Source organism: Entelurus aequoreus, linkage group LG12 (genome assembly GCF_033978785.1).
Source record: "Entelurus aequoreus isolate RoL-2023_Sb linkage group LG12, RoL_Eaeq_v1.1, whole genome shotgun sequence".
NCBI lineage: Eukaryota > Metazoa > Chordata > Actinopteri > Syngnathiformes > Syngnathidae > Entelurus > Entelurus aequoreus.
Window position 1 is genome coordinate 11,889,026 of NC_084742.1, and position 22,678 is coordinate 11,911,703.

At 42.4% G+C, this 22,678-nt stretch overlaps 1 protein-coding gene across 3 annotated transcripts in view; it reads right to left on the bottom strand.

Annotated features, from left to right (window-relative positions):
- Positions 1-1,521: 1,521 nt before the first annotated feature.
- chrm2a (cholinergic receptor, muscarinic 2a) overlaps positions 1,522-22,678 on the bottom strand; it is a 123,211-nt gene continuing 102,054 nt past the window's right edge. For all 3 annotated transcript variants that reach the window (XM_062064725.1, XM_062064726.1, XM_062064724.1), the window contains one exon: positions 1,522-3,737. In XM_062064725.1, coding sequence (XP_061920709.1) covers positions 2,192-3,694 — 1,503 coding nt within the window. In that variant the 5' untranslated portion in view covers positions 3,695-3,737 and the 3' untranslated portion in view covers positions 1,522-2,191. The remainder of the gene's footprint in view (positions 3,738-22,678) is intronic.

The window sequence follows — 22,678 nt, forward strand, 5'->3', positions numbered from 1 at the left end:
CAAAGCTGCACCAATGGTGGATTGTCGGAGCATTACAGTTACATGAATCCAGTCCTTTCTAAAATAGTGGGGCAGACCCAAAAATGTGTGCGCGTCCGCCATTGTAGTCCATCCCGTAGTCAATAAGCCCCTTCTTTTTCTCTATCCTCTTATCATCTGATGTTGCATTTCTAATATAAAGTAGCGTGCAGTTCTAACTTATATCTGTAAGTAGACTCGCCATAGAAGCGCTAAAACTACCGGTACAACAAAGAGGACAGGGAGAAGATGCAATCGAAGTGGAGCCATTTAAATAAGACTGCCCACAAAACGGCACGTTCCGGAGAGACGGTCAGAAAGCGGCTTGAAGATGGTCTGTAAAACAATCTTCAGTATGCAACATTTTGATCAAAGAACAACCATTACATGTTACTTAGACCAGTGTGTGTTTAAATGTGGAAACAAAAATACATACGAGCGCCTTACATTCTGGTGCGCCTTTTTTTATGAAAATAGACCTGAATAGACCTGCTCATCAGAAGTGAGCCTTATAATCCGGTGCCCCTATGGCCCAAAAAATATGGTTCATCTAAACACTTCCTTGTGGTCTATATAAAATGTATTGGTAGTCCAAATCTTCTACAAATTTACAGACTATCTTCAAGCTGCTTTCGAGCTGTCTCTTGACAACAAGCCCTTTAATGGGTGGTCTTATTTACATTTTAAAGACCTCCTCGCCTCGCCCGCTCAAGGTAGCCGTGACGAAACACAAAAGTTAGCCAAGCACTTTTCACTTCTTAAGACTACGATGCAAGATAGATAGATAGATAGTACTTTATTGATTCCTTCAGGAGAGTTCCCTCAGGAAAAGTTTGTGCAACCTGCAAGTTTGTGGAGTGATCTGTGTTGGTTAACACAACCAATAACAGAGCATTTTCAGTCCTCGGATCGCACTGTGGATGTATTTTTGTTTGGACAACAACTATCATTAGGGAAAATAAAAACGTCAGACTTGCGCAGACGTCTACTGGAAAACCCTATACCATGGATAGAGATATCCGCAACAGCTTGTTTGGAACACAGCAAAATCTCCTCAACCTCAATGGTTTTAATTCACATTTTTGGCACTTGTAGGGATCCCAAATTAAAAAAACAGGTGCCAACAGGCAAGAACGTAATACGACTCCTTTAGAGACTGACTAATTCTTTCAAAAGTGGAGCAAACAAGTGTGAGAGATGGTATTTTTTTTCATGATTAGTGCTCATTAGAACATAACTTTTAGGTATATTACAGTAGAATGGGAATTCATATGGCCCCATTCGTCGTGGTTTACCTGACACATTGAACATGACGAATTGGGGGTGTGCACTATGTACTTTAGCCGCCAGATGGCAGTAGAGTGTTGAATATCTTATAAAGTGTTCGGTGGCATTTCCAACTTTGACTGGCGCTGGCTATTTAGAGTGGTTCGTTCCATCATTTTCAGCAGACTGCACCACAAAATGACCCCCTCCCCCCCCCCCCCCCCCCACCCACTTCCTCTCACACGAGATCCACCCTGGAATGGGGCCATACTGTAGATATGTTTCCTACGGTGCTAACATTACATTCACATTTTAACACCATGCTAGGTTAGCTTATTTTCTGCAACAACAAAATGATTCATCTCCCAAGTGTGGCTTTATTTTAAGATGTAAAGCAAAGTGGTGTGTGAGTGTATAAATGGTGCAGGCGGAGGCAGTACCAAGAGGTTTTTCAATCAAAAACAGGCTCCCGGGAGACATAGTACTGTTAAAATATCATTACAATTTTACTATTAGGGGACCTTTAAGATTCACAAGTGCAGAAGATTTAGTGGCTTCTAGTGGCAAGGTTGCACATTGCAGCCACTGGAATTTAATAAAAATGTATTCGATCCAGTTTTAATGCATGCCATCCGTCCGGTCACGGATGTGCAGCGATGAAGTGTGAACACAAATAGGGATGTAGTTTTTACACGTATCTACAAGTTTTGTCACTGAACTTAAAAGATGTTAAAAGTTAGTAACTTCAGGCAGCCCTATTGCCCCAGAGTGAACAACATGTTGCACTTCCTCTTGAAGGAGTAAGTTCCTTTGTGAACAACACAGCTAATTTGTGTAAAGTGCTCCGACATGAATGAAAGAATGGTCACAAACATCCACACATGGCACTCTCTCCATGCCAGCATCTCTACCTGGCGGACCGACTGCTCTTGTACTGGCAGAGCAGGAGGTGCTTGAACGTCTTTTTGAAGGTGACGTTGCAAAGGGCATAGCAGGCGGGGTTGATGGTGCTGTTGATATAGCATAGCCAGTACCCCAGCGTCCACACCGTGTTGGGGATGCAGCTGGAGCAGAAGGTGTTAATGAGCACCATCACGTTGTAAGGCGTCCAGGTGGCCACGAAAGCCACCAGGATGGCCATGATGGTGCGCGTCACCTTCTTCTCCCGCGACGGCGGCGCTTTCTTCTTTTTGTTGGGCGGCTGCTTGGTCATCTTGACGATCTTGCGGGCCACGTGGTTCTGCCTGTCGGAGGCGGGGACTATTTCTACGGTGGTGTTGGAGGGCGTGTAGCAGTCACCTTTGGGGGATTTTGCTTTAATTTTGATGCAGGTCAGCTTGGAGACGCCTGCCTTGGCCCGTTGGCGGGGAAGAGACTGGCTGGTGTCTGCGCTGGAGTTGGCCGCGGAAGGCACCGCCTCCTCGTCCTTCAGGTTAGATGCGGCCACGCTGCCCGAGGTGGAGTCGTTGGAGCTCTCCTTCTCTTCTCCAGGAGCGCAGACGTCCTTCGCCACATCGTCACCCTCGGTTTCGCCCTCGTTCGTGTTTGAAGAAGGTGCTTTTCCGTTCTGCATCCTTTCGTCATGTTGGCTTGCGCCATCGTCCGCATTCTGGCTCTGAGAACACCCCACGCTCTCGCCAGGTACGTTGTTATTGTTGGGTTTGTTGTTCCTCCGCTGGGCGGGCGACAGAGGCTCGGCGTTGCCTCCTGACGGCTTTCGGTTATCCTTCTTCACCCGGCTTTTGCTCGCCCTGGAGATCTGCCAGTAGAGCTGAATCATGATGATGACGGGCAAGTAAAAGGCGGCAATGGCTGTGCCAAAAGTGACAGCGGCGTTGGAGAAGAACTGAATGTAACACTCCTTCTCAGGCACTGTCCGCCCACCCACAATAAACTGCCAGAAGAGGATGGCGGGCGCCCACAGGATGAAAGACAACACCCAGGCGGCGGCGATCATCATCCCTGCCATCTTGGTGGTTCTTTTGACAGGGTAGCTGAGGGGCTTGGTGACGCAGAAGTATCTGTCAAAGCTTATGATAAGAAGATTCATGACAGAGGCGTTGCTGACTACGTAGTCCAGCGCCAGCCACAGGTCGCAAACCACCGGGCCCAGAGGCCAGTACCCCATGACGATGTAGACCGTGTACAAGTTCATGGAGCACAGTCCAATAATGAGGTCAGCGCACGCCAGGCTGAAGAGGAAATAGTTGTTGACGGTCTGCAAGTTCCTGTTGACTTTGATGGAGAGCATGACCAGGATGTTTCCAATGACGGTGACCAGACTGAGTGAGCCGGCCACCAGCACGATGAACACCACCTCCACCGTCTTGTAGGCGCTCTCGCCCTCGTCCGCCGCGTCGGTGTCATTGCCTTCCGAGGCGTTCCAGTAAGTGAAGTTTAACACGTCCATGGCATCTGCTCCTGGTTGGCGACGCCTCCTGCTCACGCTGAACCTGCCGAGGAGAACAAAGAGCGTTTAGAACGAGGCTAAAATGAAAGCGCTGTCACATTAGTGTGTCCTGAACATGTGTTTAATAATCAGTCTTGCTTGCGTTTGAGAGCGCTGTCAAAAAAATGAACATGCTGAGAAATGTTTGCGTTGTTAAGTTCCCTCAACACATTCGTTGAAGCGGGAAAACTGTTCAGCCAAATGAGTGAAACAAGTTGTACATTGATATAAAATTAAATAAACCATGTTATTTATCATATCGAAATGCATTTACATTAAAATCAATTTAGTTATCCCCACAAATGTCCAAATATTCTCCCATACAAGCAGTCCTGCAGCGTGTCAACATCTAAATATCCTCCATTATGCACACAAGGTTGGTCTTTTTCTGTATTTTAGTCAAGTAATTTACAAAAGGTCAACATGGTAGGCCAAAGACTATTAGGAACTAGCAGCTACACAACAGCTAAGCACACAATAGCACTCAAGCTAGACATACACATTAAGTGTCCCTTATTGCAGTCTAAAACAGCACATTTGTCAATACAGTAATCCTTCATTCATTTATGTTAATAGGTCCTGGGCCTGACCATGGTGAATTCATTTTTGCAAAGTAGGAAACAACAATCATTAATCAAATATTTTTTATAGCTAGAGGTTTTTCAAATTACAAGAGCCCTCTAGACATGAAATAACAACCACATAATTACCTTTACACTTGTTTAAGCCAATATATTAATGCTGCCTGAGGCTGAGCATATCAGTGGCCACAATAGTGAAGTGAGGTGAATTATATTTATATAATTTTTAGAGACTCACAGCGCTTTACATACTGAAACCCATTATTTACATATTTAAGCTACATTTAAACCAGTGTGGAAAGCACTGGGAGCAAGTGGGTAAAGAGTCTTGCCCAAGGACACAACGGCAGTGACTAGGATGGCGGAAGCGGGAATTAAACCTGGAACCCTCAAGTTGCTTGCATGGCCGCTCTACCAACCGAGCCACGCCCCACTCCAATAATGAACAGCTGACTGATTGGTTTAGAGTCATCTACTGGCCAATACTACTGTTGCTATTTTCAGTTCATTTAGCCATGTTTATGCTTTAAAATGCTTTATTTAAGCAAAAGATACATAGTATATACCAGAGGTGGTGTAGAGTAGCCAGAAATTGTACTAAAGTGAGAGTACTGTTACTTTAGAGATGTATTACTCAAGTAAAAGTAAGGAGTAGTCACCCAAATATTTACTTGAGTAAAAGTAAAAAAGCATGTTGTGAAAAACCTACTCAAGTACTGAGTAACTGATGAGTAACCTGTTCGTTTAATGATGACGGCAACAAATAATGCACAAAAACATAAAAATAGCAATGAGCAAATTCAGAGCCAGGAATATCTCTTAAGCAACTAAAACAATAATATATATTAAATAATAATACATTAACGTAAAAAAAAATTAAGGCAAATTGAGCCACAATAACTTAACAGCACCATAGGCTCAGTAGGCAGAGATTACAAAGGAACATAAAAAGTTAGCCTTTACGCAAACCATAAACTGATAGGTGTGGGCTGCACCTGGGAACACACTGATTGGTGTTTCTATGCATGCGTGTGTGTGTGTCTGTGTGTGACTGTGTGTGTGTGTGTGTGTGTCTATGAGACTGCAGTGCGTTAATAAATGTCCCCACACGATGTACATTTGACAGTGATTCATAGCAGGGAAGCTAACATCAGCCTACGGTGACAGCCAAAATATCTACTAAGGTTACCTACCGCGATGTGCTTCCTCAAATTTGACGTTGAGTTCATGTAAGCTTAAGCTTGTTAATCATGTCACCGCCTGGCTCTGTTTGATTGGTGAAACGGAGTCTAACGTCAACAGTGACTGCATTTGATTGGTGAAACGCAGGCATGCGATAGATCCTACTTTGAAGGTCTGTCTGACAAACCAAAACAACCAAAGCGTGCATTAACAGATCGATAAAAATCAGTAGCGAGTAGCGAGCTGAATGTAGATAAATGGAGCGGAGTAAAAGTAGCGTTTCTTCTCTATAAATATACTCAAGTAAAAGTAAAAGTATGTTGCATTGAAACTACTCTTAGAAGTACAATTTATCCCAAAAGTTACTCAAGTAGATGTAATGGAGTAAATGTAGCGCGTTACTACTTACCTCTGGTATATACTAAGAAATTAGACATATTTGTGAACAATGCCCCAAACTTCAAAGCCAGTTGTGGTAAGATTCATACCTACCATTGTTCTCTGTTTGACTAATTTCACTTGATCCAAAATGCTCTAACATAAAAAACTACAAAATAAAAGTACTTGCTGGTATCATATCAGATCAATATCAGTATCAGCCAATCCTAGTGTCAATGTTTTTTGCGGTCCAGTTTGTACCAGTAACTGTGTTATAGCCCTACAAACACACCTCCTCGTGGCTGTGAAAAGCATTCTCTCACAAATGTTGTTGAGTATTCCGGAACCATTAGGTTACTAGGTGTGACATCTGTGCTTCAGTCTTGAACCTTCACTTATCTGCTGTGCCAGAAATCCCTAATGGTAACATCGGGGCTGGGAGCTAAGCTGTCCTAATCTCCATAAAATGCTTAAATCCAAGTGATTTAGGCTGGGAAACGCTAACAACACAAATGGGACACACTTGTTTCCCCGCTGAGGACAAGTGGATTAGAGCGGCGGCTAGATGGCCATATAGCGTCGTACTGTAGCCCCACAGGTGGCTGCTCTTTGTGCACCTTTGTGCTGCCCCGTTAAGCCTCACAGTCCGCAGAGGCTAAACACTGCGGACACTTTTCCCTCCTCCCCCCTCGTTTTGACAGTCTTACTGCTGGAACATCTCCCCGAGGTACCAGCAGTCATCGCGCTCAAGTTGAAAGCGCCGACTCGGAATCTCGCCGGCATGCTGAGCGAGCGATTGCCTAGGGAGAGCAACGGCGGCGACTATCTTAGCGTAGCGATCAATCACGGGCCTCCCCCCCCCCCCGCTGTTTCCTGGACGCAACCTCATCAGGATAGTGATGACAATGATCGTAGCCTTTTGACTGATGAGCATAAGGTGTGTGCCAGCCTCCTTTCAGTTCGACACAAACGCTGAAATGGCTTCTTTTGTCTTATGTGGCGCCATGGGACAATGGAAATAAATGAGCTTCGCTATTGTTCTTGCTCCGGCCGACGTATCTCTGCTCACTCGAGCTGAAAATTGCTTACAGAGAGAGCAGAAAAGGGCCAAGCTCACCCTTTCGCCACCACCTTTACCTCCATCTTGTCTTTTGTACCAAAGAGAGGGAAAGAGTTCTGAACCGACAAAACTGGTCTTTAATTTGATGCCACTTAAACGGGTCAGCGGTTATGTCGAGGACACACAACAGGTGGCACTTGTCGCCGCTTCGAGCACACAGTGTGATTTGTGAGCAGCTGTGTCACAGTCCAGCTTTGCTCTCCATCTGATCCAAACTATATCCCCGGGGGGTGAGGTGGGTTGGGGGGGCATATCCTGCTATCAATGAGGACATGAATTTTCATCTTTGGCAGCGCCGACTCAATCCTCGCAAAAAACGCCTAGGTTTATTTGCTATTTGCAGGGGAGCATGACTAGAATGCACACACTGTCATTGCGGCACCACAGCTGGGACCTGGAGACGGGCCGACAGCGGGGTCGAATAGATCCACTCAAGGTTTCTCCCAATCATGTCTCAAAGTTGGGTGCAAGGACAAGTTACTTCCTACGCACAATATCGCAAAAAAAACTACAGCGGGGATTTCCATGAAACTTTTCAGCTAGTTGGCACATATGCAGAGAAATAACTCATTAAAGTTTGGTGCGAATGGAAACAAATGTACAAAGCTGCAGAATGCAAATAGTACATTCTGCCACGCTACCCAACACGACATCAATCTACGACTTTGTGTAACTATGCAGTGTCGGTTGTTGGTTGTTCACCTCAAGCTCCCAATTGGTGCAGTACTTTTTAATAATGTCATAAGTAAAGAACAATTTGATCACTCCTCTCGCTTCTTGATCATATTCATCACAGCAATAACCAGAATGACACAAAATAATCCACTAGGCAAAGCACAGGTTTGCACTAAGGGCCTGGTTTACTTTACAAATACCTCGCGCTAAACTGCCTGTGCATTCTATAAAATAGTGTGTACTATTAGTGGGCGTGTTGCGTGTGATCTACTAAGACTGTGTGTGCAATTGAAAAGTGGTGCAGACCGCCTCATTTACGTGAGGATTTTGCGTGTGCTATATAGAGTACATGTAAGCTTTGCTTGGTGAAAAGATAACTATCAACTTCAAGGCATTGCAATCTTAAAGAAAATAATGTGTGAGTTAAAAAATGCAAATTACGATTAGAACTGTAAATTAATTTTCTTCTGTTGATTCTTAGTTTAGCTGTATTTTTATTTGTTCTACATTGTTAAATGTTAGAGTATCAAACTTGACCAAAAGACTAAAAGGTTGAGATATTCACGAACGAACCAATTGACTGGCTCATTGGCATGAACGATGGGTTTGTTTTTATTTGAAGCGTGACAGTGATGAAACATTTACATCTCAACCAAAGCAGAGACAGAGGCAGCTTTGCGCAGAGTAGGTGGGCCTCTCCTCTCTGCTCTGACAAGAATGGAATGGACTTAATTGTCATTGCACTTAGAAGTACAACGTAATTAATAGGTTTTCAGTACAAGCTGTCTAAGAGCAGACATTCAGTAGACTGTGAGGAAAGGCTCACAGCAGCACTGCTTGCACTTGTACTTTGAGGACATTAGAGTGATACGCGCTTTCCTGTTTGCAAACATCCAAAAAAAGTTGCTAGATTTGTTGCTAGTCGCTTTTGAGAAAGAAAGTAAGAAAGTTGCCAAATTGACAACGCCGCCCTGAAGTGTGTGAAAAATAAACACACAAATATCCGCCTTACGTTGCTTCTGATTGGTTTACACTACATGGTGCCTTCAGTGGTTGGCTAAATTTAGGCACACAAATTTATGGATTGGTCTGTGATTGGTTCTTTCGGTAAGTCAATCAGAATTACTTGAACTACGGCAGGCTGCAAGGAAACAAGTTTATTATTATGAAAAAAAAAAAAATAGAGTATTGAATGGGGAAATGTCAAGTGTGGTGTGAGAAAGGGTTAAATTGCATGACTCTCACGCTCAAAGCGTGAGGCATGGCAGCTCTGCAGCCAGGTCTTTAGCACAATGAACAGTGTAGTAGATGCTGTGATAACCTCGCAGAGTTGTGGCTGAGTTGGAGCTGGAAGTCTTTCAAATCAGTGTCCTTGTCTTGCCAGTTGGTAGGTCTGCTAGCATTAGCATCCTTCGCTCTCTCATCGTTAGCTTGAGTGTCTCGATGCCATTGCAACAGTTGAGTGCTCAGATTAGTCATGCTGCCACTTTTTTATCGCAAACATTACAAATGGCCATACTTTTATCCAACTGACCATTCTATATAAAAAAAACAAAAAACAAATGATTACCACACTTTAGATTTATTATTCGGGGGTGCATTATTTGTAAACTCTTTTGGTGCTGTCTGCCATTATGCTCTGTTGTTGTCAGTCGCAAATGAGAACGGTACTCCCGTATTACGTCATCACAGAAGTCTTGAAGAAGTCTTGCAAGATTAGGGCGGCCATATTTTGTATCAGATCTACAATCAACCGATTCATGACTTTCCAACCGGACATCGACCGATCCATAAAACATATAGCTTGATCCGGAGGCTCGCCAAACGATGTATTCATATCTCTAAAGTTAAAATTGGTGTGTACCAATGAATTTTTACACCTCTACTAAGCATGATAATTAGTTCTTTATTGTCTTACCCTGAATAATTCCACAAGACTTGGCACCTGCACACAGTGCCAAAACTACCAGTGCCTGGTTTAAGGACCATGCCATCCCTGTCCTTATTTGGCCGGCAAACTGGAAAATGCGATAAGCAAAACCCAACAATGCAGAAGAGCTGAACGCCACTATCAGAGCAACCTGGTCTCTCAGAACACCTGAGGTGTGCCACAGACTGATTGACTCCATACCACGCCGTATTGTTCCAGTAATTCAGGCTAAATGAACCCCGACCAAGTGTTGAATGCTACTCATGTTCATACTTTTCAGTTGCCCAACATTTTTTTAAAATCATTTTTTAGAAATTTTGGGTCCTATTCTAATTTTTTTAGCAGCACCTGTATTATTCGCTGTCACAAGTGGCCCTCTGAGGGCAGCCATAACTACGATGTGGCCCTCAATGAAAACGAGTTTGACACCCCTGATCTAACAGATCAAATTGAACCATGAAAATCCTTCATCAAAGACAGCCTTAGTATTGTCCACTGACAACATACAGTTGTGGTCTAAAGTTTACATACACTTGTAAAGAACATATCATCATGGCTGTCTTGAGTTTCCAATAATTTCTACAACTCTTATTTTTTTGTGATAGAGTGATTGGAGCACATACTTGTTGGTCACAAAAAACATTCAGGAAGTTTGGTTCTTTTATGAATTTATTATGGGTCTACTGAAAAGGTGACCAAATCTGCTGGGTCAAAAGTATACAGATAGCAATGTTAATATTTGGTTACAAGTCCCTTGGCAAGTTTCACTGCAATAAGGCGCTTTTGGTAGCCATCCACAAGCTTCAGCATTGTCCACACGTTTAATTCAGGACTTTGGGAAGGCCATTCTAAAACCTTAATTCTAGCCTGATTTAGCCATTCCTTTACCACTTTTGACGTGTGTATGGGGTCATTGTCCTGTTGGAACACCCAACTGTGCCTAAGACCCAGATTTTAGGTTGTCCTGAAGAATTTGGAGGTAATCCTCCTTTTTCATTGTCCCATTTACTCTCTGTAAAGCAACCAGTTCCATTGGCAGCAAAACAGGCCCAGAGCATAATACAACCACCACCATGGTTGACGGTAAGATTGGTGTTCCTGGGATTAAAGGCCTCACCTTTTCTCCTCCAAACATACTGCTGGGTATTGTGGCCAAACAGCTAAATTGTTGTTTCATCTGACATCACATGGACAAAGATAAGACCTTCTGGAGGAAAGTTATGTGGTAAACTTTTGACCACGACTGTATACTCTAATAAAAATGCTTGCTGAAATGTGAAGACTGTACAAGTACAAGTGAATACTAAACCACCAAATAAGGAGATGTTTGTTGTCACTGGAAGCCTTATTTCTTACAATTAATAGATTTAGACGCAGGTCCTAAGAGCAGTGAGCTCCTTTTAGACTCCTGAAGCAGCACTGAGGACAGACAGTCATTTGGCTCGCTGTCAGTGAGACGTTACCCAGACTGTGGACAGCGTACATTGACGAATAGGGTTTAAGGTCGCTCAGGCTGGAAATAAGCCCAAAAAACTGGTGTTCTAAAATCCTAACCTTGTTCCCAGGGGTGTCCTCCCGAGCAAATATATCCTCCAGCATTAGAGAGGAGCGAATACAAAGGTATCGCTAGAGGTTGGGGATGGAAAAAGGACGTGTAGTTCTAGCTGTCTAAATATTTATGTTGTATCTCTGCAGGCGTCTGTTAAGACCAGTCCTGCTGCGGGCCAGGTACCCCTGAGACAGGAATGGCAAAGGGGGAGGTGCGAGGAAATGAATGCAAATCTGTAAATATATCTCTCGTTGTGTTGCCATGTTTAATTTCCTGCCTCTTGTGCGTCCGACTGCCACCTCGCAGTTTGAGGCACCTGCAGCCGGTGTTTGCTGAAATGTGACGCCTCTACTTTTCTCACATGTCTCGCAGCGCTCGCAGGAACGAGGTGTCAGAAAGAAGCTGTGCTAATGTGCTCAGTCAGTACTCAGACATTCCCAGGAGAGCCCGCAGGGGGTCCAAAGCTTTCCAATTATTATCATGATAGCGAGTTGGGATTCTCGCTGCTGCTTACATGTTGTTGTGACACTTCATTAACGAAGGCCAGCCTGCAGAGTTCTGTCCTGATAAAGAAAGGAAGAAATGCTCACTTTTGAGAGGCCGCAAAACTTTCTGCTGCATTGTCCTCTGTGACTCTGATTTTGATATTCCGGCCATCTGTGAAAAATGACCGTGTCATTACGACCTGGGCTGCGTCAAAGACACACATTTCGGAGGACATGGTCAGAGAACAAAAGGACAAAAAGGTGCAGACAGGGGCCCGTCTTGCATCTGGCGCTAATAACTGTGAACCCTCCTCTGATTAGCCTTTTAATTAGCAGATTTCCATACGTCCGAAGATAATGGCTTCTCCAGAGAAGAGGCAGCTGCTGCCTTCACCTGCAGCAATCTCCTCCCTCTGCACCTCCATGGGGACTTTTCAATAAGTTGATATCCGATATCAGCAAGAAAATGGCAGCTGTTAATAGCAACTCCGGGCTACGTCCAAACTTTTCTAAACATCTCCTCTTTTGGCTCCTCCTTGGCTGAAGCTGGAGGACATGATTCAGCACCACTCAAGGACTTTAGCTTGGAACCATGAGCAGAACAGCGGCACTTGCCAAAATCCTGCAGCCATATCGCAGAGAGCAATGCGATGCTGTGCTGTGTGGATGCTCAATTCCCCGGGAGTTTGGATACATTTACTGCCTTGTCCCGGAGAATATGTGAAAGAGAATACGCCAGCGTGTGTCTTTCAGGCGTAGAAGCTATTCTTGCTTCAGCGAACACCAAGGAAATGGAGTCTCTGCTAGGCTGGAACACCATCTTGTCCTACATAATGCGTCCACATAATGGTGTCTCGCTATTGTTGCTGCCCGTTAAGATCATTTCCCGAGAAATCAGTTTACGACATGTTGCCTATTGTATGTCGCCTGTGGGACTCACCTGCTTCTTCTAGCATGCATGCTAATGAGCCGGCCCGCTATAGTCTCTGCTGGCTCATTATGGGATGCATGCAGACCCACCATGGAGGCTGTGCATTCATGTTACAGCTATTTGTGGTGCTAGTTAAAGTATTCTAAGCCCTTTGAGACATTTGTGATTAAGGGCTATATAAGTACACTTTGATGATTCATTGACAATGCCAAATTTGTCAAATAATGCACCGCTTTATATTTATTATAATTATTAATGTTTTTCTGACAAATATGCCACATGTATTAATCCAGTGGTCCCCAACTTTTTTGTAGCTGGGGAAAATTTGGAAAATTTGTCCCACGGACCAGGGGGGGGGGGAGCGATTTATTATTATTATTTTTTTCATAAAGAAATACAATCATGTGTGCTTATGGACTGTATCCCTGCAAACTGTATTGATCTATATTGATATATAATGTATATATTGTTTTTTATGTTGATTTAATAAAAAAATAGAAAATATATATATATATACATTTTTATTTATTTATTTATTTTTTAATTTCTTGTGCACCGGTGGTTGGGGACCACTGTATTAATCCCCAAAGTTTGACCCTTCTGATTTGGATTGACTTGAAATGTCTTTAAATCGCACTACAAAAAAAACTATTACTTAAGGTTGTAATTCGGTTCATACCTTCAGTGTACTATCGAACATGGGAAAAGATTGATAAGGTGGAACGGTTCACAAAATTTTAGGATTGGTACGTTGGATTTAGCAGGCTTTTTTTGTGATTGTTGCGGCCTAAAATGTACAAATATGTGCTAGTTTTTTCAAAAAGTTTCTTACTTTTTTTTCCAACAACATTGAATCGAATTGCGATTTTATGACTTTGTTAGCAATGTTTTATGTGTTCCTTCTAACCTTAACTTCAAAAAGCACGTTATTGCAACAAAGATTATAAAGCGAATATAAATATGTTACTCGTTTTATATCACACAGACTTTAAGGGGAACCACATCTTTTTGGGGAACATTGCCTATCATTCACAATAATTATGTGAGACAATAACAATTTTTTTTGATGCATTCTAACTTGTAAATAAAGCTAGCAAAAGTCAGCTAACAATGGAGTCACTCTATTTTGCCTATAAAGCACTCTAAAAAAGCATTCAAACACATCCATCAAGGTTTGCTGTATTGTAGTAACAGGCCCATTCTTAATACCATTTAAAATGTACGTATTTTCTAATTTTAAGCATACGGCGCTGTTCGCTATTTCAACAACAACAAGTACTACTCATGGCAGACTTTGAGAGAGACAACTATAACTACTTTGGGACAAATGATGAATCAGAAAGGTATATTTTTGCGAATGAATTTGAGGAGGATTTACTTAAAGTTTTAGAAGCTGAGTGATAAGCAAATCCAGCAAGTAGCACGATTGCTAAGTGCTAAACAAGAAATACAAACTTCGATCATAATAAAACAATCACTTACTGTACACTGTCTGCTCTCACTGGGATGCAGACTGATGGGATGTTCATATTTCGCCACACCTAGTGTGTGTGTGTGTGACAATCATGGGTACTTTAACTTTAACTTAACCTTCCCTTTTTAGATGAAGAATTAACCATAATCCTCACATAGGGAACAAACAAATGGTGCCGCAAACGTGCAGCTTTTTGTGTCTTTTTCGCCATCTCTAGGTCTGAGTTCAATGTCAAAGTGGACCAACTTCACGGTTTATGGCAACAACCTTCTACTATACAAGTGAGAGGCTTTATTTATAATCATGAATTAACTTTAACCAACTCAGAGGCCATGCAGCAGCTCACCGGCTCAGTATGTCGATACTGTAGCTGCGTAAGCAAGTTACCTCTTTGTAATAACAATGTCACTAATACTTGCTTATAGGGGAACTGCACTTTTTTGGGGGAATTTTGCCCATCGTTCACAATCATTATGAGAGACAAGAACACACATCAATTTTCAATCATAATCATTTTGCAATGCAGTCTGCTGAAAATGATGGAAAGCGCCACTCTACATAGCAACTGATGCTGTAGTCACAGTTTGAATTGCCACAAAACACATTTTAAGATATTGAACTCTCTACTGCCATCTGGATAGTGCACCCCCCCCCAGTTAGTCACGTTTCATGGGTCAGGTAAACTGTGACAACGGGGCCTTTCCATTTATGCCCTTCAAGTGTTGGTAATGAGTGTCAAATAAAAAAAAAGACGTAGTCTACCTTCTGTGCTAATAACGTCGCTAAAAGACTGACATCACCTGACCAAAACTGATCCAATATTTGGAAAGTTAACATAATGGATTTGTTTTTTGTGTTTTGTGAACCTCTAATAACGTGAAGTCCCACTTCTGCTCATGTCGGTGAGTTTAAAGGCCTACTGAAACCCACTACTACCGACCACGCAGTCTGATAGTTTATATATCAATGATGACATCTTAACATTGCAACACGTGCCAATACGGCCGGGTTAACTTATAAAGTGCAATTTTAAATTTCCCGGGGAATATCCGGCTGAAAACGTCTCGGTATGATGACGTTTGCGTGTGACGTCACGGGTTGAAGCAGACATTTTGGAATAGCACGGTGGCCAGCTTAAGTCGTCTGTTTCCACCACATAATTCCACAGTATTCTGGACATCTGTGTTGGTGAATCTTTTGCAATTTGTTTAATGGACAATGAAGACAGCAAAGAAGAAAGCTGTGGGTGGGATCGGTGTATTAGCGGCTGGCTACAGCAACACAACCAGGAGGACTTTGAGTTGGATAGCAGACGCGCTATCCGACGCTAGCCGCCGACCGCACCGATGATCGGGTGAAGTCCTTTGTCGAGCCGTCGATCGCTGGAACGCAGGTGAGCACGGGTGGTGATGAGCAGATGAGGGCTGGCTGGCGTAGGTGGAGAGCTAATGCTTTTAGCATAGCTCTGTCGAGGTCCCGTAGCTAAGTTAGCTTCAATGGCATCGTTAGCAACAGCATTGCTAGACTTCGCCAGGCTGGACAGCATTAACCGTGTGGTTACAGGTCCGGGGTTTGGTTCGGTGTCTCCTGATAGTAGAAGTAATAATAGTATTGTTGATCTTCGGTCTATCCTTCCAGTCCGGGGCACGTTTCTTCTGTTTCTATCCGCAGTTAAGCACGATGCTATCATGTTAGCTCCGAAGCTAAAGTGCTTCACCGATGTATCACTGTGAATGTCCATTTCGCGTTCTCGACTCTCATTTTCAAGAGGATATAGTATCCGAGGTGGTTTGAAATACAAATCCGTGATCCACAATAGAAAAAGGAGAAAGTGTGGAATCCAATGAGCCCTTGTACCTAAGTTACGGTCAGAGCGAAAAAAGATACACCCTGGCGTCCTGCACTGCACTCTAATCCTTCACTGTCACTTTCCTCATCCACGAATCTTTCATCCTCGCTCAAATTAATGGGGTAATCGTCGCTTTCTCGGTCCGAATCGCTCTCGCTGCTGGTGTAAACAATGTGCAGATGTGAGGAGCTCTTCAACCTGTGACGTCACGCTACTTCCGGTACAGGCAAGGCTTTTTTTTTTATCAGCGACCAAAAGTTGCGAACTTTATCGTCGATGTTGTCTACTAAATCCATTCAGAAAAAATATGGCAATATCGCGAAATGATCAAGTAAGTATGACACATAGAATGGATCTGCTATCCCCGTTTAAATATGAAAATCTCATTTCAGTAGGCCTTTAAATTGACTTAATAGGCGATGCCCGTCCTGGCCCGCCAGCTCCCCGTGTGCCCTGCCTGCCTGCAATGCATCTCTCAGGCTGGCGCTCGCCCTTGATGGAATGCCGGCGCTCATTAAGATAGCCGGCGATAGCGAAAAAATTGAGAAAAGGCAATGAGAAAACGGGGATGAGATAAAGTGGGTGCCTGTTGGATTGGTTCCACTTCATTGTTTCGCCAGCCATCCTCCACACATCCTCCTGTGATTCACAGCAAAGCGATAAAACAGCCAAGCAAATGTTGCCCTTGGACAGGTTGTGCTATTTACAGTCCTCCCAGTCTTAACACGCAAGGAGGAGTGCGGTTTGTGCGAGAAAGTGATGTTGCCTTTGTTCAGATCTTTAAAATGCAGCCGACTGTGACTTCACCAGAAGGCGGCTACGACAACACGGACCGCCGTCAATCACCAGCTCTCGTGGCGGTAATCACAGCGCGCCGACGCCTACTGAAAATAAAAGCTGACGGAATGTTAATCCGGCAGAGTCAACCTTGACCGACGCCTTAAAAGCCCGATGGCCCTTCAAAGCATCGTTGTGACAGGACCCGCTTAGGTCCCTGAATCCACCGCTGTGCGTCCCGTTTATCCTACGATGAAGAGATTAGCACCGGGATAATGTTACACCTGTCAGGATGATTTTCATCCTTTGATTCCCACTTATGTCGTTTTTAGAGGAGGCACGTCTCACAAAAAAAAAGGCACAAACTTCAACTCTGCAGATCTAATTTCACAGATCTGTGATGCTCGCCCTTAAAGAACCTCTCCTCTGATGGAAAGTACAAGCAAACTTACTGGTGCCAAACATTAACAGTCACACTTGGCGTCTACAGTTGAGGATCTATTAAAGAAGTAGACGTACAGTATTAGTTCTTCTCTATGCTGAAGATTTTATCTAGACCAGGGGTAGGGAACCTATGGCTCTAGAGCCAGATGTGGCTCTTTTGATGACTGCATCTGGCTCTCAGATAAATCTTAGCTGACACTGCTTAACACGATAAGTAATGCATAATTCCGCTGGTAATCACAGTTTTAAAAATAACCATGTATCAACCAGACTACAAAGCCATCAGCAAAACCATGCAGCACCAGAAGTCGCATTAATGGTAATAAGTATTTTATTTATTGATGGTTAGCTTCAGAGTAACAATGTTATTAAAAAGAATAAGAGACTTATTATACTCAAAAAATGTTGGTCTTACTTAGAAATGCACGCATTTAGTTGTATTCCGTGTTAAAAAATATTATATGGCTCTCACAGGAATACATTTTAAAATATTTGGCTTTCATAGCACTGATTATTTGACCCTAATTGGGCCTTTTCCAGGACCCAGAACAACTGAGGTGTGTTCCCAAACTGTAAACGTTCAATATCAAGGGTTGGAAAACCAGAACCTTTCTCATCTTGCGCAAAATACAACTTTTTCTAAATACATTTTTTCGGTTTGAATCCAGCTCATCATAGTAAAAAGAAAAGAAAAATGGCGATTACAGTTGGCACCCTTAAAGGTAATTTTAAGTAGACCCTTGCCCTAGAGCAGTGGTTCTCAACCTTTTTTCAGTGATGTACCCCCTGTGAACATTTTTTTGATTCAAGTACCCCCTAATCAGAGCTAAGCATTTTTGGTTGAAAAAAAGAGATAAAGAAGTAAAATTTATTAATTTATTGATTTATTAAATTGTATAACAGTGCAAAATATTGCTCATTTGTAGTGGTCTTTCTTGAACTATTTGGAAAAAAAGATATAAAAATAACTAAAAACTTGTTGAAAAATAAACAAGTGATTCAATTATAAATAAAGATTTCTACACATAGAAGTAATCATCAACTTAAAGTGCCCTCTTTGGGGATTGTAATAGAGATCCATCTGGATTCATGAACTTCATTCTAAACATTTCTTCACAGAAAAGAAAAATCTTTAACATCAATATTTATGGAACATGTCCAAAAAAAATCTAGCTGTCAACATTGAATATTGCATTGTTCTTTTTGACAGACATTTTAGTGAGGGTCAAACCATCATAGCATGGGGGAAACTCTGGGTTTATGGTAATGAATGGAATAGCCTATTTGATTTGATGTTCAGTTTATGAACTTTCATTCATATTTTGTTGAAGTATTATTCAATAAATATATCTATAGATGATTTTTGAATTGTTGCTATTTTTAGAAAATTTAAAAAAAATCTCACGTACCCCTTGGCATACCTTCAAGTACCCCCAGGGGTACGCGTACCCCCATTTGAGAACCACTGCCCTAGAGCACTTAACGTGGTTAGCAGGTATTTGCCAGGTAAAAATGTGATGTTGGTGAACGAGTTTAGTCTTTTGAACAACATTTTTGAGTGAACGATGACATTCACAGTCAAGTCCTTGGTTTACGAGGCATTCTTACATGCGCATATCAACATTGAGAATATCATCAGTTTGATTAAGACTAGTAGACTACGGGTGTCCCGATCCAACTTTTTCCACTTCCGTTTTGATACGATATCAGCACAAATTATACTTGCTTTTATTATTTTATAGAGGGGAATGTTACAAATGGCTTGATTAAGTGGTATTACTCAGAGAAGAATTTTAGGTAGTAAAAACACTAGCATGTTTATTTGTTACCTGTCTGGAATGGACTTATGCATTTAGATGTTAACCAGCTGTCCAGCTTTGCAAAATTACAAAAGCTGCAGGACTGCTTGTATTGTTGATTTTATAGCCGATATAATCCTATAGTTGTCTTTTTGCTGACATTGAAGCAACATCTGATAGCAATATCGGCACTGGACACCCGCAATTGTGAGGGCATTTCTGTACTTCAATGTCCAAGCTGCATTGATGTTCCCCTTATTTCTAGTTATCATCTGTTGGACTCCTTTCCAAGCTGTAAACATCAAATGTCAAGGGTACAAAACCAGCACTTTTCAGAGGTACGACCCCAGCAATAAGCCTTTAAACCCCTGAAAGTGGGTGTTTCTATTATTCAAAACCAACTTTTTTTTTTTTTTTACAAATGTACCTGCTGTTGTGTATTTTGGTATCTGCATAAGTCCGTAATAGCTGAAATCAAACCATCGAGTTATGCAGAGATATCTATAAAACAATCTTGCCTTCCTTCATACTTCCTTTAAACGAGCCGTTTGGAATTTACTGTGCCCTGTGACGTTTTCTGCCCTGTGACGTCTCCATACATGGTATAAATTTACCCAAAGTGCTTTGCGCCAGTCCGCGCTGAAGTCAATAAGCTCCTTTTTTGCTATCCTCTAGTTGTGGGGCAGACTGGCTCATACATGGACATGCATCCTCCGCTGTTGCCATTTCTAATAGAAAATAGAATATAGGTCGAACGTTCAGTATAGACACACACACATACACACACACACACACACACACACATATATGTGTGTATATATGTATGTATGTATATATATATATACAGTGGGGCAAAAAAGTATTTAGTCAGCCACCCATTGATTGTCAATGGGTGGCTATGTATATATATATATATATATATATATATATATATATATATATATATATATATATATATATATATATATATATATATATATATATATATATATATATATATATACACACATACACACTATATTGCCAAAAGTCTTTGGCCACATGCCTTGACTCTAGGGCCGCAACTAACGATTAATTTGATAATCGATTAATCTGTCGATTATTACTTCGATTAATCGATTAATAATCGGATAAAAGAGACAAACTACATTTCTATCCTATCCAGTATTTTATTGGAAAAAAAACCCAGCATACTGGCACCATACTTATTTTGATTATTGTTTCTCAGCTGTTTGTACATGTTGCAGTTTATAAATAAAGGTTTATTAAAAAAAAAAAAAAAAAAAAAAAAAAAAAACCTCTGCGCATGCGCAGATCCAACGAATCGATGACTAAATTAATCAGCAACTATTTTAATATTCGATTTTAATTGATTTAATCGATTGGTTGTTGCAGCCCTACTTGACTCACATATGAACTTGAAGTGCCATCCCATTCCTAACCCATAGGGTTCAATATGATGTCAGTCCACCTTTTGCAGCTACTACAGCTTCAACTTTTCTGGGAAGGCTGTCCACAAGGTTGCGGAGTGGGTTTATGGGAATTTTCGACCATTCTTTCAAGAGCGCATTGGTGAGGTTACACACTGATGTTGGTCGAAAAGGTCTGGCTCTCAAGTCTCCGTTCTAATTCATCCCAAAGGTGTTCTATCGGGTTCAGGTCAGGACTCTGTGCAGGCCAGTCAAGTTCATCCACACCAGACTCTGTCATCCATGTCTTTATGGACCTTGCTTTGTGCACTGGTGCACAGTCATGTTGGAAGAGGAAGGGGCCCGCTAATTGGGCCTGGTTCTGATCATTTGGATGGGTGGCCAAATACTTTTGGCAATATAGTGTATATCTGTCCAGTAGACTCGCTATGGACGCGCTAAAAACTAAAACAAAAGATGACGGGGAGAAGACACTGTCAACGTGGGGACAAGGAAATAAGGCCGCCCACAACACGGTCGGAATGCGGCTTGAAAAGGATCTGTAAAACATAATGTATGCATTTGACCAAAGAACCACCATTTTGAAGTATTTGAAATGCAGAAAAAAATCATAATTAGTTTCTGTCTTTCAGTTTACACTATACCCGAAACCCTAGTTGTCAGACTTCAAAAACCCTTTTTTCAAGGACTGAAAATGAGCACGGTCCAAAGGAAGAGGAAATAAACATTCATTGTTTGGTCCAACCACAATGAAGACTTTGGTCACATACTGTACATCCGCCCTATCGATTTCTAGCATTTCCCGGGTGGATCTGTTGCATCCGCAAGAGGTCGTCAGTTCTTAACATGATTAAGCCTCGTTGTTAATTTGCTTTGGTCCGGTCTCCTCTTTCATGTCGTGTACTTCTGCTTGTTTGGAAACGTTGATGTATTTCCTCTTCATCCTATTCGATAATGAAGCTGTCTTTCTAGTGAGTGAGTCGCACTGCTTTCTGCTGTTCTCTTCAATAAAGCTCGACCCTAAAAATAAAGGACACAAAGATCCATGCATACCCAAACAAAGGCGTCTTTTGAATCATTACTGTAGAAACCTGCAAAATACCCAAACTGCAGCTGTGTAATTAGGACTTATTCATCTCTCCCTCTCCCTTGTGTTCCCGCTGACAGCTTTATTTTTCAAGGCGGGCATACTGCCGTACCGCCGCGGTCCGCAAGCACTTTCCGCACCGTTCCGTGCGACTAATTAGCGTTAGCCCGAGGAACAACAGCGCGTCTGTCTTGACATGGCGTCAACAAAATGCCGGCAGCCAATCACATCCTTCCATCTGAGCTTTCATTAGCATGACTGATGGCTGCGTTTTTCTAATTTATTATTACGTTGGCAGCGGAGGAAAGACGCCAAAGGAAACCGTCTGTCATTGCGGATTTAGTTAATTGTTGGGCCTGAGGGTGAAGTCCAGTGAGAAGGCCAACGTTTGCCCCAATTTTCACTGAAGACAATATTTGTCATTGGGTTCGATACTTGCGTCCAAAGCCTGCTGGTGTGTTCAGCCTGTTGGCACCCGTCAGCGCTTGGCGCCATCTTTTACGGATAATTGAGCTCAAATGTTTTCTCAGGGAGAGTGTTAAAGTTCTTCAACTTGGTTCAATTGTGTCCGTGATTGAACCGTTTGTAACTGTGCCATTGTGAAATGAGACCAACAATAGCGAGTGCAGACTACTGCCATCTGCTGGTACAGGATATATTTGTCTACAATCATGTACAAGAATATAAGACAACCTACTGTAAATTACATTTGTGGCGCCCTCAAAGGGTTGTGGTCAAAATAATTAGTACGACGTGCTAGCATAATACTCAAAGTTGTATAATCAAAAGACAAATGGTCAATGACTTATGGGCAGATAGTCCCACCCATCTCCCTGCAAAGACATTTGATTGCGGCCATGTTTTTCAACCAGCGGGGGGTGTATATTGTAGCGTCCCGGAAGAGTTAGTGCTGCAAGGGGTTCTGGGTATTTGTTCTGTTGTGTTTATGTTGTGTTACGGTGCGGATGTTCTCCCGAAATGTGTTTGTCATTCTTGTTTGGTGTGGGTTCACAGTGTGGCGCATATTTGTAACAGTGTTAAAGTTACGGCGACCCTCAGTGTGACCTGTATGGCTGTTGAGCAAGTATGCCTTGCATTCACTTGTATGTGTCAAAAGCCGTCGATATTATGTGATTGGGCCGGCACGCAAAGGCAGTGCCTTTAAGGTTTATTGCCGTTCTGTACTTCTCCCTACGTCCGGGTACCACTCCGTACAGCGGCGTTTTAAAATGTCCTAAATTTTACTTTTTGAAA